Source organism: Scyliorhinus torazame, chromosome 18 (genome assembly GCF_047496885.1).
Source record: "Scyliorhinus torazame isolate Kashiwa2021f chromosome 18, sScyTor2.1, whole genome shotgun sequence".
Classification (NCBI taxonomy): Eukaryota; Metazoa; Chordata; class Chondrichthyes; order Carcharhiniformes; family Scyliorhinidae; genus Scyliorhinus; species Scyliorhinus torazame.
Window position 1 is genome coordinate 31,679,835 of NC_092724.1, and position 14,997 is coordinate 31,694,831.

At 46.7% G+C, this 14,997-nt stretch overlaps 1 protein-coding gene across 1 annotated transcript in view; it reads left to right on the top strand.

The window, feature by feature from the left end:
• The first annotated feature begins 10,796 nt into the window (after nucleotides 1–10,796).
• The window catches only part of LOC140395772 (unconventional myosin-Vb-like), a 156,199-nt gene continuing 151,998 nt past the window's right edge, over nucleotides 10,797–14,997 (top strand). The window contains exon 1 of the mRNA XM_072483929.1: nucleotides 10,797–10,850. Coding sequence (XP_072340030.1) covers nucleotides 10,824–10,850 — 27 coding nt within the window. The 5' untranslated portion in view covers nucleotides 10,797–10,823. The remainder of the gene's footprint in view (nucleotides 10,851–14,997) is intronic.

Genomic DNA, 14,997 nt, shown 5'->3' on the forward strand with positions numbered 1-14,997 from the left:
GGATATGATGGGAGTAAATGATAGAGCCAACCTTGAATCTGCCTTTCGTCAGGCCCCAGATGAGTTGTCAAACCACATAACAGACCGTTAACTGAAATTAAAGCTCATGGAATTGAGGGCATAGTATTGATCTGGTGAGGCAATGGGTATGCACTTGAATTGGTAAGGACTGGTGGTGTCCCACAAGGTTCCATGCTGGTATTGAACTATGCACTGCCTTTATTGATGAGACAACAAAGAACTGTAAATCCAAGTTTGCCAATTATACAGAGATTGATAGTATAGAACTGTTATGGGCCAGGGTTTAGAGAACCCCAAAGTGTATCATGGAGTTCACCTGACCCACAACTTTTACTAGATTGTGGTATGGGGAGCACACGGCCCACTCTACAGGTGTGGTAGAGCAGAAATGGAAAAGTATTTTTTAAAGCAAAACAATGTTTATTCTATGAACTCAAGTTAACCTTTTTAAAACATACAGTGAACATCTTAGCAACCATTAATTCAAATACAACCCGCAAAGAATGAAATACTAAGTAATCCTTTCAGCTTTCCTTTTAACATCAATAAGACTTAAAACACCTTTTACCAGAAGCACATCAGGTTAAAGTCATTACTGTTATTAGTTTTAAATCACCAGGATCGATTTACAGTCTTTAGATTACAGAGACAGATTCATACACCTTCTGGCTGTGACTGCAGCTCCAACACTGAAAACTAAACTAAAACACACCCTGGCGCAAGCAGCCTAAAACGAAAGTAAACAGCTGACAGACAGCCCAGCTCCACCCACACTCTGACATCACTGATAAACACCCATTTCTTAAAGGTACATTTCTTAAACACCCATTTCTTAAAAGTACTCTCACATGACAGTAAGTAGTGTAGATGGGAATATAAAATTACAAGGATACATTGTTAGATTAAGTGAGTAAGCGAAAGTCTAGAAGATAGAATTCAGTGCATGCAAGTGTGAGGTCATCATATTGAACTGTTGCAGTCAGAATATTAGTTAAATGATGTAGCGCTAAGAACTGTGCAAGTCCAGTGGTCAGGTACAGCAATAATCAACAGGTCTGATAGATTGTTAGCCTTTATAACTTAAGGGCTAGAATATAAAGGGAAGTAGGTTTTGCAGCAGTAATACAAAGCCCTAGTTAAAACATATCTGAGCACGACATCTTAAGGATATAAAAATAAAATACTGCAAAATCTGGACATCTGAACTAAGAACAGAAAACGCTGGAGATGTGAAACAGGTCAGACAGCATCAGTGGAGAGAGAAGTAAAGTTGGCAAATTGAATTTTGCCGCAGGTATGGAGGTGGGTGGAGCAGAGAAATTCAGATAGCTGTATGTCTGTGGATCGTTCCTGGGGTTACCACACTGCAGGCTCATTTACCAGTGGCAGGCTGCCAGGAAAATTGGCAATCTGCTCAATGCAAACAGGAAGCCAATTAGGCCACTTAGGGACCATTTTCTGAACAGGTCGGCTTGGACTGACCCCCTGATAAGTCCGGAGACCAGCAGCAATTTGGAGGCAACCGCCTGGTCGCAGAAAAAAAGGCCATTCGTGCCTCTTCTCACTGATCAAATGAATGAGCCACAAGTATAAAAAGGGTCAAAGCCACATCCAAAACCATTCCCGTGGAGAGGTTTCCCCTCCACCCTGAAGGCCAAAGTAACTGTGGATCTCCTTTCATTTTACATTTTCAGTAGTGTTAGGGGCCAGGGTTTAAAGAACACCAAAGTGTATCTTGGAGTTCACCTGACCCACAACTTTTAATATTGTGGTTATGGGGAGCACAAGGGCCTACTTTACAGGTGTGATGCAACAGAGATCTAAAGTACTTTTAAAACAAAACCATGTTTATTTATGGGTCCAGTTAACACTTTATAAACCCACAGTAAACATCTTAACAACTATCAACACCAATAATCCCGCAGATACAATATTCTATAAGTAACCCTTCATAACTTTCCTAACAACATCCATAAGACCAAAAGACCCTTTTTACAGAAAGACAGCAGGTTTAAATTATCTTCAGAAACAGGTATTACTTTGAAATCCTCAAATGATCTGGAGACAGTCTTTAGATTGCAGAGAGAGATCAATGCACCTTCTTGCTGTGACTGCAGCTTCTTCAATTCTGAAAACAAAACTAAAACACACAGACACACACCAGCCTTTTTGCTCAAAGCGAAAGTAAAAGCAGAGTCACAGGTCAGCTCCACCCACTCACTGACATCACTGCAGCTATTTGAAAGCACCCATTTCTTAAAGGTACATCCACTACAGCTATTTGATAACCATTTCTTAAAGGTACTCTCACATGACAGTAGGCTTCCAAGGGTGCCTCCACTTTGACGCACTCTCGCATTCATCATTTTTTCTTACCATTGCTCACCTCTCCTGTTGGGGTTGCTGACTGGCCAGTGCTGTGGGCCCTCTCACTGGGGCTCACACCCCTGGAACCCATTGCCAACCTTAATTGGATGGTGAAGGTAGCCAATTAAATATCCACCTCATGTAAAGTTGCTCTACGATCCGTCTTGACCAGCATACGGTCCCAGCCTTTTCATGGACCACATTCCCGCATAACTCATATCTCACTTCCTGCTCTGACACCTCCAAATCACTGTAAAGTGCCTGAGGCTCTTTGTCGCAGGAACGCTGCTTCATCAGTACAATCATTATTTTCTGCTGTACATTCTGGGTTGCAAGAAAAATCCATTTTGTATTTAAAAAGCAAACACACCAAGATCAATAAAGTAGTCTATTCTATAAAGGTCAGAGTCACCATGCAAGACTGTTCATCTTTGTATTTTCATCATATACACACTGTTCCTCTTTACCCACTCAAAGAATATGAAATGAAATGAAATGAAATGAAAATCGCTTATTGTCACAAGTAGGCTTCAAATGAAGTTACTGTGAAAAGCCCCTAGTCGCCACATTCCGGCGCCTGTTCGGGGAGGCTGGTACGGGAATATTGTTATCACGTAAAGTATTATCTACCAAAAAGATCCCTTTTGGGAACATCACTGGAAATCATGGAGAAGTGAAATGATTTATCTTTAAATCTAATAATTAACTATTTCAAATACAACACAAAAGGTAACATTGTATTTCTCAGAAAATGTGAAAGGCTTCCAAAATGTTTGTTCTGAATTTAACCTAAAGATGTTATTCAACATTTAATGAATTGGTTTATCATTTGCTGGCTGGTACGATAGTGAAATGCAAAAATGTTTTTAAAATTGTATCAAATTGCTTCTCTGCTCTGTTAGTAATGTTTTACATTTCCAAGAAGCTTTTTATATGTTTTAGTCTTTAAACTTACCAATAATGCTTTGTCTTATACTTTGCTGTATCACTTTTGTAAAGCGGGATTACTTTCTATGAATATTCCTTCCCCCACCTTGTAATTGCTTCTAGGAAATCAAGTCTTTCTCACCTTGAGTAATAATTTATTTATGATATTGATTTTGCTCAAAGCGCCAGAGATTAATTATACCCACCAGCTAAATTGTAGGATCATTGATTAGATTCGACCTAGTCTGCATTAGATTCTCTCCAGATTTCTGGATAGATTTAGAGTAAAATAATTCAAGGAAGTCTTGTACAGATTTTTTCATATTGTATTCTAATGCATATTATGTTTGCAGCAATAAATGCGACCAGGTAATATCTAATACATTTGTTATTTATCATTTATTTTGCCTTATCAATAGGGAATCAAATGTGTCACAAACAAGTCATGCAAAATTGCATGAACTGAATATATGAACGATGTCATTTCCAGATTCACGATAATAAATCTCCCCTCTTCATTAACAATGTGTAGTTGAACCTGATAAATCTACCAATAATGCACTGTTACACTTCATATTTGATTTAAAATTTCAGTGGGCTAGGGACAAAACAATTAAATAGCAATTTGTGCTTTAACTTATTTGGTTATTCAACTGAATTAAATTTAAATTAAAAAAACTGCAAAACACTCCAAGGCAATTTGGAGTATGATTGTTTTTTATCAAGTGCCATCTACCTTGAACTTAAAAGGCAGATATTTTATTCCTGTGAATACATTTGGTTGAGTACCTAAGATTTGCCATTTCCCCTCCCAGTAAAATGTACTCTTTTTATATATAAGTTAACCCTTCATGTTACACACAAAAAAATTAACATCAGAACTTTTGGGGTTAATGAGCAATGGCTGATTTTCTGATTATTGTATTTTGAGAGACTTTGGGTGGCATTTAACCAAAAGATTTTTGTGTTATTTCGGATGAGTTTGGTGGGGTGTTTCCCAGCTTTTTGGGTGAGATCCACACCGGTATTCACCCCAGTCATTTTTGGGGGTATGGGGAGTTTCTCCTCAGTCTAGCTCACACTTGGAAGATTTTTCAACAGTGGGGAGTGTTTACGGTACTCTTTTGGGGATTGGATGGCGTTGAATATTAGTGGAGGGGGATAGGGGGGGTGGGGGGGGGGGGGGGTGGACTATATATGTCAATGGTGACCGTAGGCGATTCCTGATTCCTTTTTATTTTTTTATTTTTTTTCCACCTTGGGAGGGTTTGTTTTATTTGATGGTTATATTGTCAGGTGGGCCATTGTTTGGGGGGTGGTGGGAGGATGGGATCGTTGTTGTGAATAAGGGGATTGACATTATATTCGTTACTATTTACTGTTTGTTGGTGGGGTGTAAATTCTGAAGAAAATGTGAAAATTGAGAATAAAAATATAAAAACAAATCAGTGGGGAGTGAACTTGCCAGCGAGACCAACTACTCAGATATCGGGCCGCCATTTTGAAAGAGTGTACCGACCTTGAAGTGAACTTGAGGGTCTCCCACACCCTGGCCCACACACAATGTCACCCCTTGCACTCACTCCTCCCCCCCTCCCCCCCCGCTATGAGGTTGTTGAGGGCCCTCACTTTTCAGGCCTCGCCACACTTTCTTATGGGCACCCCCCTTTCAGGACCTGCACCCTTCACCCCCCAACCTTCATGAAGCCCCTTCATTTCCACCCTTCACCCCTCTTCACCCTTCATACCACCTCACCCCCCCTTTCATGGGCATATCCCACCCTCAGGCCCTGACCCCAGGCAGTGCCAGCCTGCCACCCTGGCACCCTGGCAGTGCCAAGGTGGCAGTGGCAGGCTGACAGGCTGGCACTGCCAAGATGCCCAAGTGTGAGCAGGAGTGCCAGGGTGCCATATTGCCATGTCCCCGACCACCAGGGGTCTCCAAAGGCCTGATGGACCCTTCAGGTGTTGCTATGCCTGGTCCAGATTTGTGTGGACCAGTATTAAACGGAGTCCTGGCAGAGGCTCCCAGGGGAGGTCATTAGGTCTTGTGTGAGGGGAGAATCCGGCACATACATATTTAAATGAGCCTAATAGATCATTTAAATATGCATATCTGGATCTTCCCAGCAAGGGCGAGATCCAGATCGCAACACGTCGCGAGGTTTGGTTGAATCTTGTGAGATTTCTCAAACATCGCGAATCTCACGAGAAGCCTCTCGTGAGATTCAGTGGCCTCAGCCCGACATCAGGTCAGGCGTGATGAGGCCATTAAATTGCACCCTTAACCTTGAATCTTTCTCCCAGGCTTGCAAAACACGAAATTAGCATGGCCAATCCACCTACCCTGCACATCTTTGGGTTGTGGGGGTGAAACACACGCAAACATGGGGAGAATGTGCAAACTCCACATGGACAGTGACGCAGAGCTGGGATCGAACCTGGGACCTCAGCGCCGTGAGGCACCACTGCTAACCACTACGCTATCCATTTATCCTCCATAACCACTCATCTAGTGGCCACTATGTACAGTCCTCAGGATTATGCAATGACAATGGCCAACAGACCGCTTTCTGAGCTGAGTAGTCCACTGTTTTTGGAACTTAGCCAAGCATTCATAATGGCTACAGCTATCAAAACACTAGCTTAAAAATCCAGAGCCCCTGAATCTGAAAGAACAGATGGTACTACATTTTCATTTCAAAGAAGATTTCCCATTAATCAGTGATGTATAGCAAGTGCTTCTTAATTTTCACCAGAAGGACACTTTTTTTTTCAAAGTTAAAGATTCCTGCACATTAAACTCATAGTCCAAAACATGACAGATGAGCTTTCCAGCACATTTGACTATATTATTGAATGTATTATAGCACTTTCTAATAGTGACATTGGATATCTCAAAACATTTAAAACTTACCTGTCAGAATGTCCCTGACTCCTCACCAAGCCTCCCTCAGTGGTCACGAGCTCTCAAACCTGACGATTTGTTTTTAGGGCTTCCAAAATCCACACCAGTACTCAAAAAGAGTGGGGGAGGATGTTATGTTTGTGTACTATGATAACAAATTAATCAGTGTACAACAGAACATCTAGTTCAAGCCTAATTATTTAATGTTGAATAAACTGTGGGTAAACTAAATTATTGCTAACCTAACTGTGGAGCTTCTAACCATTCTACTAACAGCTCCTGTAACTCTGACCAAGACTGGTTTTGTCCGGTTCCAGTGTCCTGTTTCTCTTGCATAACACCTAGTGGTCGGAGGCTATATACGCTTGTCATATATACTGTTACTGCATTACAGAGGGGGAAGGAAATTCAAATACCCTGTGGTCATCACAATGGCAACCCCAACCTCAGAAGAGGGTTATGTGCAATTGCACCCGACTTCCTGACCCATGGAAACAGCCACATGAAAATAGAAAGGTGTTGCTGAGGCAGAGGAAATCTGTTTTTTGCAGTCAACTTACATCTGATTAACCCTCTGTGCAGTGCCCTGGGTTGCTTTTCTATGTTAAAGGCACTACATGAACTTGTTTTTGTTAGAGAAGATAATGAGCTGAATTATTTCGATGCTGGAAGTGTGATTCGCGATAGGGTGGAGAATTGAGCTACAGCAAAATTCGAGGTTGGCTCCCGGCACTGATTCCAGCGCCATGCTCCAGTCCATCTATGGCAAAACCGTTATTGCATGGCTTTAAATCTACTTAGCAGGTTGGACACAGTATTTTCCACAATTCTACGACGCTCCGCCCCTCTCAGGCGGAAGTCACGTGGGCGCGATTTGGTGCAGGTATTGACAAATGGAGCCTGGGTGCGATAGCTGATGAGTGGGAGCGGGAAGGTAAACATTTTTTTAAAACTCTGCAATGGCCAAGGGGGGGTGGGGGGGGGATAGGGTTGAGGGGAGGACAACTCGGGGTCAGCATGTAACCTTTTGGCATTGGATGATCAAGGGAATGCTCATCATGCTAACATGACGTCTCTTTTTCCCCCTTGCAGAGAATGAATTTCGGAGTACAGTCAGCAATGCTCCCTATCTACCTGGCCGCAACTGCCTTTGTGGATGCACGGAGGCTGGAGGCACAGGGCCAGCTCAGGGAGGACCCTGCCCAAGGGAGGATTTGGAGGATGGCACCAGCTCAGGGAGGACCCTGCCCAAGGGACGCCTGCCCCAGGAGAGCAGGGGCCAGCTGGTGAGGCTTGAGTGCCGGTCATCCAACAGGCTGAGGAGAAGGAGCAAAAGAGGAGCTGTATCGGGGTATGTGTATACCATCACCACCTGTTCTTTGAGGAGCTGCCGGACCACATGTGCCGCCGATGATTTTGGCTAACCAGTGAGACCGTGCGTCACCTGTGCCATCTGTGCAATCTGCAGATGGTGAATAGTGATGGGTCACTCACTGGGTAAACTGGCATACAAGGCGGCCCCTGTTCCCTGCCACCCCTCGCTGAGGGTGCCCCTAGGTGGAACGTTTAAGTGTCCTGGGATCCCTGCATGGTGCCATCCTCCAAATCGCTACCCCCCCAAAACCGTCCCATCCTCACACACACCCCACCCGGCCCACCCTCTAAACCTAGCCCCAGCCCATCTCTAACAGCCTTCAGACAGAGGATATAGGCAGGTCAGAATGTTGTTGAAAAAGTGTTTATTGGTGACTGTATACATTGATGTGCCCTGATCCCTAACTATCACCTATGTGACACAACCATGTCAACTTAGAATGTTCTAATATGCTGTGCTCTAACTCTCACTTCTACCCCAGACAGCATATCAGACGTGGAGGCGGCCTGCTGCGTCTCTCGCCTTCTAACCTGAGATGCCTTTTGCGGCCATCCTCTGGAGGGCCTGGACTTGGATGGGCATGGCTGACCTTGGGGTGTCACAGGTGATGAGGTACCACCCTGTTCTATCCATTGCTCATCAGATGCAGCAGCGTCAGGTGGGAGGGATTCAGAACCACTGAGGTGTTCCAGCACTCCCCTGTGGGAGATACCGGCATGGGCCCCTTCACTTCCTCCTCCCTCAGGGTGCTCTATGACCCTGGACTTCTCCATGGGACGGAGGGGAGGCCAGATTTAGCTCCAGAGGCTATTACGTCACCTGGCACTGCCAGTCCTGGATGCACACTCTCGGCTGAGCCATGGTCTCGATGCCCTTAGCCATGGAGCACTGAGACGGGGACATGTCCCTCACTGCCTCGGTCATGTCTCTCTGGCACTGTGAAATGTCCCTCAGAGACTATGCCATGTCCCTCTGTGACTGGCCAAGGTCAGTCAGCGCCTCACCAATGTTGTTGTTGCCCTCAATCATGACCCTTTGTGACTGGGCCAAGCTCTGGGGCCCGGCACATGTCTGCCTGTGACTGGGCTACCCTGTCCTGTGCCTCAGCCATCGCCCACACAGATTGCCCCAAGCCTTCAACGTCTCGACCCATGGCTCTGATTTCTTGCCCCAAGGCTTCCGCTGCGGATGACACCCTTTCAGCGTTGGCCTGGGTACCCCACAGTGTTGGCACCTTATCCTACATCCGAAGGCGGTTGGACTCCTCCAGCTGTACCTTCAGGTACCAGAAAGTCGGTGATACCCCACTCCTGTAAATCCTGGCTCTGAGTCTGCATCCCTACCAGTGATGGAATGATGCTTTTCAGAAGCGCAATACCTGTCCGGACCACAACTGTGTCCTGGGATCGCCCGCTACCCCGGGAGTCCCTATGTCCCTACCTTCACCTGATGTGCTGCAACATACCTGAAATGCGCACCAGAAGGTGACCCAGGAGCCACTTCACTAAAATGCTCCATTGAGATGATAGTCTCTGTGATAGTGGAGTGTGCAGGTGACTGTAGTGCCAAGAAGTTAGTGTCTTCCCTGGACTGGTGCTCCGGGATTTGACTCACTCATCTCCCTATAGGGATGGGTGGCTGGGTATTTTGTTGATGTTGGTCACTGCCTGGCTGGCACATATGTGGCAGAAGTGGCATATGCCACCAGTGAGTCCAAGCCTGTCAAGGTCCTGCTGTAGACTGACAGGGACTGCTTCATTTTTGGAGGTGTGAATGAAGTTGCACATTGCAGAATCGGAAACAAACAAACCCACTCTTAAGCTTATGACAAAGGGAAGGCTGATAAAGATAATTGAGTTTCTCCTGGACACTGGCTGCTATAACAGACTCCAACAACCACATTCTATATCTCTCAACACTGATTGGCCTCAATTTTGTTCGGACTCCATGATGATAGTGCACTCCTCTCCGCTTGCATTTAACACTGTTTTTAAAAAATAAATTTAGTGTACCCAATTCATTTTTTCCAATTAATTTAGCGCGGCCAATCCACCTACCCTGCACATCTTTGGGTCGTGGGGGCGAAACACACGCAAACACGGGTAGAATGTGCAAACTCCACACGGGCAGTGACCCAGAGCCGGGATCGAACCTGGGACCTCGGCGCCGTGAGGCAGCAATGCTAACCACTGTGCAACCGTGCTGCCCTGCATTTAACACTGTTGGTGAATCACTCTAGCTATTCTCCAATCCACCACTCACCCAAATATTTTTGGTGAAATTTGTCCAGCAAACCCTTTTTTCGCCCTTAAATTTGTTCAATTTTACTCCTGTTTTGGGGTAAAACAGAACACCATTAAATTAAACCCAATAAACTGAGGGACAAATTGAAAGGGCAGCCCGTTAAAGGGATACTGCCTTAAACAAAAAAACAGATCACAAATGAAACTCAAGACATCAAATCAAAACGTGATTAAGAGGGTCAATAAGGCACCCCAGTACCACGGTGCCCACTGGGTACAGAAGGGATCAAAGGTGCCACCAGATGCTCCCTCTCCAGGGACATCCGGCCACTAATGTAGCCGTGGTAGAAGGGCAGACAGTCGGGTCACATGACCCCCTTGGTCGCCCGCTTCCTGGGTTGTTCAATTTTACTCCAGACCTTTTGAGGTCAAACAATTACAGAGAAAGACACAAACTTAGGCACAAATGAAAAGGGGCTGCTCCTGATAGGGCACTGCAAAGAGCAATGGAAACTCAACAAACATAAAATCAAAGTGCGATTAAGAGGGTCGATAAAGCACTCCAGCCCCTGCGGTGCCCACTGGGCACGGAAGGCTGTGATGGTACCCATGGACATTGCATGCTCCCTTTCCAGGCACCCGGTCCCTGGGCCTGTTAATGACAAGTTTACAATTCAGTCTGGAACCGATGAGAGTTAAAGTTGGACTTAATGATTAAGTGCATTCTTTATTGACTTGGCTGTGGTGGAACTTGTCTAACGTTGTGCTTCTTACTCTGGCCCTCCTCAGGCAGGGAGAAGGAGCTTGTTGTGATCTGATTGAGTTGAAGCTCCTTCCTTACAGGTGCTTGCGGTCACGCGCAGTGTTTGGCGGGATACAGGTCAGCGCCGACCGGCCAACGGCAGGTGTGGAAGATTCTTTAACAACTTCTCAACCCGCCCGGCCTGCGCGCAACGGAAGGAGCGGATTGTCTCTGGATGAAATGGCTGGGGTTGAACTTTACACCAAGGTACGACCAGCCAAAAAGCTTTACTTAAAAACTGATCAGTTTAGCCGTAAATCCAAGTGCTTTCGGATAATAGACCTTTTGGGAGATTTGTGTACCTGCTTCAGAAAGTTTTATTTCTAAAAGACGGGAGAGATGATGTTTATCTATAGTTACAAACAAAACATGCCAGGCGTTATAATTTAAACACCGTTTCAATGTTTGGATTTTCTTACTACCACAACTCGATTTTTCAGTTCACGTTTATGGAAACCTGTGTTTATACAACGCCTTTAACATGTATCCCGTTTAAGGCTAATTGAAGCCATTGTAATGAAAAGGGGGACATTACATACTTTTTGAAACCATTGTATGAATAAAGGTAATTCATGTAAATAACTGCCTGAAGTCATGATGTATTTGGGTGTAAAAGGTACCCTGAGTGATATTCACAATGTGGATGGGGTGGTGGTGGTGGTGGGGTTTGAGCCAGTTTGGTTTTGGGGGTTTGTGGGGAGGGGCCTGCCTTCCTGGGGTTCTATGTTCCCAGTGAACTTTAGAATTGCTATTCAAAGTGACTGAATGCAGAAGTGTGAGCAACATGTGTGTCATTTTGTTTTGCAGCAGTTGCCTAGTATGGGTGTGGAATTTGTGGATTCTATGGGTAGCACAATGGTTAGCACGGTTGCTTCACTGCGCCAGAGTCCCAGGTTCGATTCCCAGCTTGGGTCACAGGCTGTGCGGAGTCTGCACGTTCTCCCCGTGTCTGCGTGGGGTTCCTCCCACAGTCCGAAGATGTGTAGTTAGGTGGATTTCCCATGCTAAATCGGCCTTAGTGTCCAAAAAAAAAAATTAGGTGGGATTGCTGGGTTACAGGGATAGGGTGGAAATGTGGGGCTTTAGTAGGGTGCTCTTTCCAAGGGCTGGTGCAGACTCGATGGGCCAAATAGCCTCTTTTGGCACTGTAAATTCTATGGTAACTGTGGTATAGTGTGTGCAGATATATGATTTTACAGTTGAGTTGGCTCTGTAAGTATCTGACTCCATGCTGTGTGGGGGGGCGCAGTGTGAGGGGGCTGGGGGGGCGCAGTGTGAGGGGGCTGGGGGGGCGCAGTGTGAGGGGGCTGGGGGGGTGCAGTGTGAGGGGGCTGGGGGGGTGCAGTGTGAGGGGACTGGGGGGTGCAGTGTGAGGGGGATGGGGGGGGCGCAGTGTGAGGGGGATGGGGGGGGCGCAGTGTGAGGGGGATGGGGGGGTGCAGTGTGAGGGGGCTGGGGGGCACAGTGTGAGGGGGCTGGGGGGCGCAGTGTGAGGGGGCTGGGGGGCGCAGTGTGAGGGGGCTGGGGGGCGCAGTGTGAGGGGGCTGGGGGGGGCGCAGTGTGAGGGGGCTGGGGGGGCGCAGTGTGAGGGGGCTGGGGGGCGCAGTGTGAGGGGGCTGGGGGGCGCAGTGTGAGGGGGCTGGGGGGCGCAGTGTGAGGGGGCTGGGGGGCGCAGTGTGAGGGGGCTGGGGGGCGCAGTGTGAGGGGGCTGGGGGGCGCAGTGTGAGGGGGCTGGGGGGCGCAGTGTGAGGGGGCTGGGGGCCGCAGTGTGAGGGGGCTGGGGGGCGCAGTGTGAGGGGGCTGGGGGGGCGCAGTGTGAGGGGGCTGGGGGGCGCAGTGTGAGGGGGCTTGGGGGGCGCAGTGTGAGGGGGCTGGGGGGGCGCAGTGTGAGGGGGCTGGGGGGGCGCAGTGTGAGGGGGCTGGGGGGGCGCAGTGTGAGGGGGCTGGGGGGCGCAGTGTGAGGGGGGCTGGGGGGCGCAGTGTGAGGGGGGCTGGGGGGCGCAGTGTGAGGGGGGCTGGGGGGCGCAGTGTGAGGGGGCTGGGGGGCGCAGTGTGAGGGGGGCTGGGGGGCGCAGTGTGAGGGGGGCTGGGGGGCGCAGTGTGAGGGGGGCTGGGGGGCGCAGTGTGAGGGGGCTGGGGGGCACAGTGTGAGGGGGCTGGGGGGGCAGTGTGAGGGGGCTGGGGGGGGCAGTGTGAGGGGGCTGGGGGGGGGGCAGTGTGAGGGGGCTGGGGGGGGCAGTGTGAGGGGGCTGGGGGCGCAGTGTGAGGGGGTTCATGAAAACATTGACCTTATTTTCTTGGACGCGCAGGCACGTTAAAATTTTTTTTTTAAAAAGCCATATTATTAAATTCACTCTGCAAGAATTAAACCAATAAAGTTGTTTTATACTGGTTTTAAAGACTGTTTCAATGGTGTAGATATTATTAAGTGTAAGACAGTGGCATAATAATCTTTCTTAGTGTCACAAATAGGCTTGCATCAACATTGCAATGAAGTTGCTGTGAAAATCCCCATAAGCGGTATTGTTGCTGGATTAGTAATCCATGAACCCAGGGTAATTCTCCTGAGGACCCAGGTTCGGGTGGTGAAATTTGAATTCAATAAAAATCAAATGATAACCGTGTTGTAAAAACCCATCTGTTTTTTTAAAAAGTCCTTTGAGGGAACAAAACCTATCCCCCTCACCTGGTCTGGCCTACATGTGACTCAAGACCCACACCAATGTGGTTGACCCTTAAATGCCCCCTGAAATGGCCTGGCAATCCACTCAGTTCAAGGACATTTAGGGGTGGGCAATAAATGCTGGCTCAGCAATTGGCACCTACATCCCCTGAATTGTGGGGGGGGGGGGGGGGAAGAATATTTTGGGGTAACATTTTTTTTAGCTGCATCAATACTTATCTCGGTACCACTTCTAATTAAAAGCAATTAATATGTTAAGAGAAAAGCAATTGTTCTATTATATTTACCAGTTGTGCTAATTCGCAAAGCAGTGACTAGAGTTTCTGTGGGAATTTGAACTGTAATGGAACCAGTGAAATTTATGCCCAAAGTTGACACTTGCCCCCCGCCACCCCCCAAATCTGGAAACAAAGGTCAAATTCCTTTTCTCAACATTGTGTAGCGGCAAATTTTCATTTTCTTTTTGGATAGTGCTGTTACTGAAATAATGGTGTTTTATGCTTTGACTGAACCGTATCAAAATTGGGCATTTGTTTTCCATTCCATTCTCACCAAAGCAGCATCTGAAGACTGTGATTCAGTGAGGTGTTGGCACTGCACCAATGTTGCCACCTTGCCATCCTATTTTTGCTCTGATGCCTCGATGACCTGAACGTTTTGCAAGCGGGTTTCAAAAAAAAAAAAAATGATCTCGAAAGAAAGGAGAGGTCGCATATACTTGGCATGGTTAACAAAGAAATTGTAAGCAGGTGGTACACTAAGTTAATCCTAAATAAATACAAAAATAGCTTTACTCTTTAGCCTCTCTTCTGTTCACTTGTGCTGCTCTGATGAGATTCTGTTGCTATGGCAGCCCAGCTTGGTTCTTTGTGGCAGTTGCCAAAATTGCACCAGACTCCCACACGGCTTCAAAGTAATGAATGTTTACAAATATGCTCCGTATTGTGGTTGAAATCTCCTAGATTCTAAAGCCAAACCTCCTTCCAGGTCTGGAGTACTGTACCTAGTCTAGACCGACACACGAATGCTGCATAGCTAGAAGGAGTCAACATTGAGATGTGACAGGCCTGCCATCTGCTGAATTGACATTGTGAGGATTTAGAGTATTATTCAACGAATAAGAGTTCTTGCGCATGGACCAATGTTCCAACTTAACCTTTTTTTTCCTGTTAATGGTTAACTGATTATCTTATTCCTCTGGGCTCTGTTGTGCAAATGACTGCAGTAATCATTGTCCTTGAACATAATCTGTTTTGTGTGATAGCTTTTTGGGGAGAAGTGCTGCGTGAAGGCAAACAATTTCATTCATGTAGCAGCACCTTTTTCATTTAATGCAGGGACCACATTTTCCTTCTCACTTGAACTCCTGATGCACTCTACTTTTTTTCAGATTTTTACCTTTTGAGGGCTCCATGTAAATACTGGCATGCACTTGGAAGCTGCCAAATGTGGCTTTTGAAAGGATGGCATTCGTCCAAGGGAAACAATGCCATAAATTTGGGAAACATTTATTAGTGTTGGCTGGAGAAAACACAAGCTAGTATGTCCGCAGCATGCGGAACACTCTGATCAAATGGGCATAATTCTGATAGCCTTGCAATCATTTTGGGTCAACGTTTTGGACCCTTGGTTGAAATTGCCTGAGCAGACTTGTGACCAATAAACTCTCCC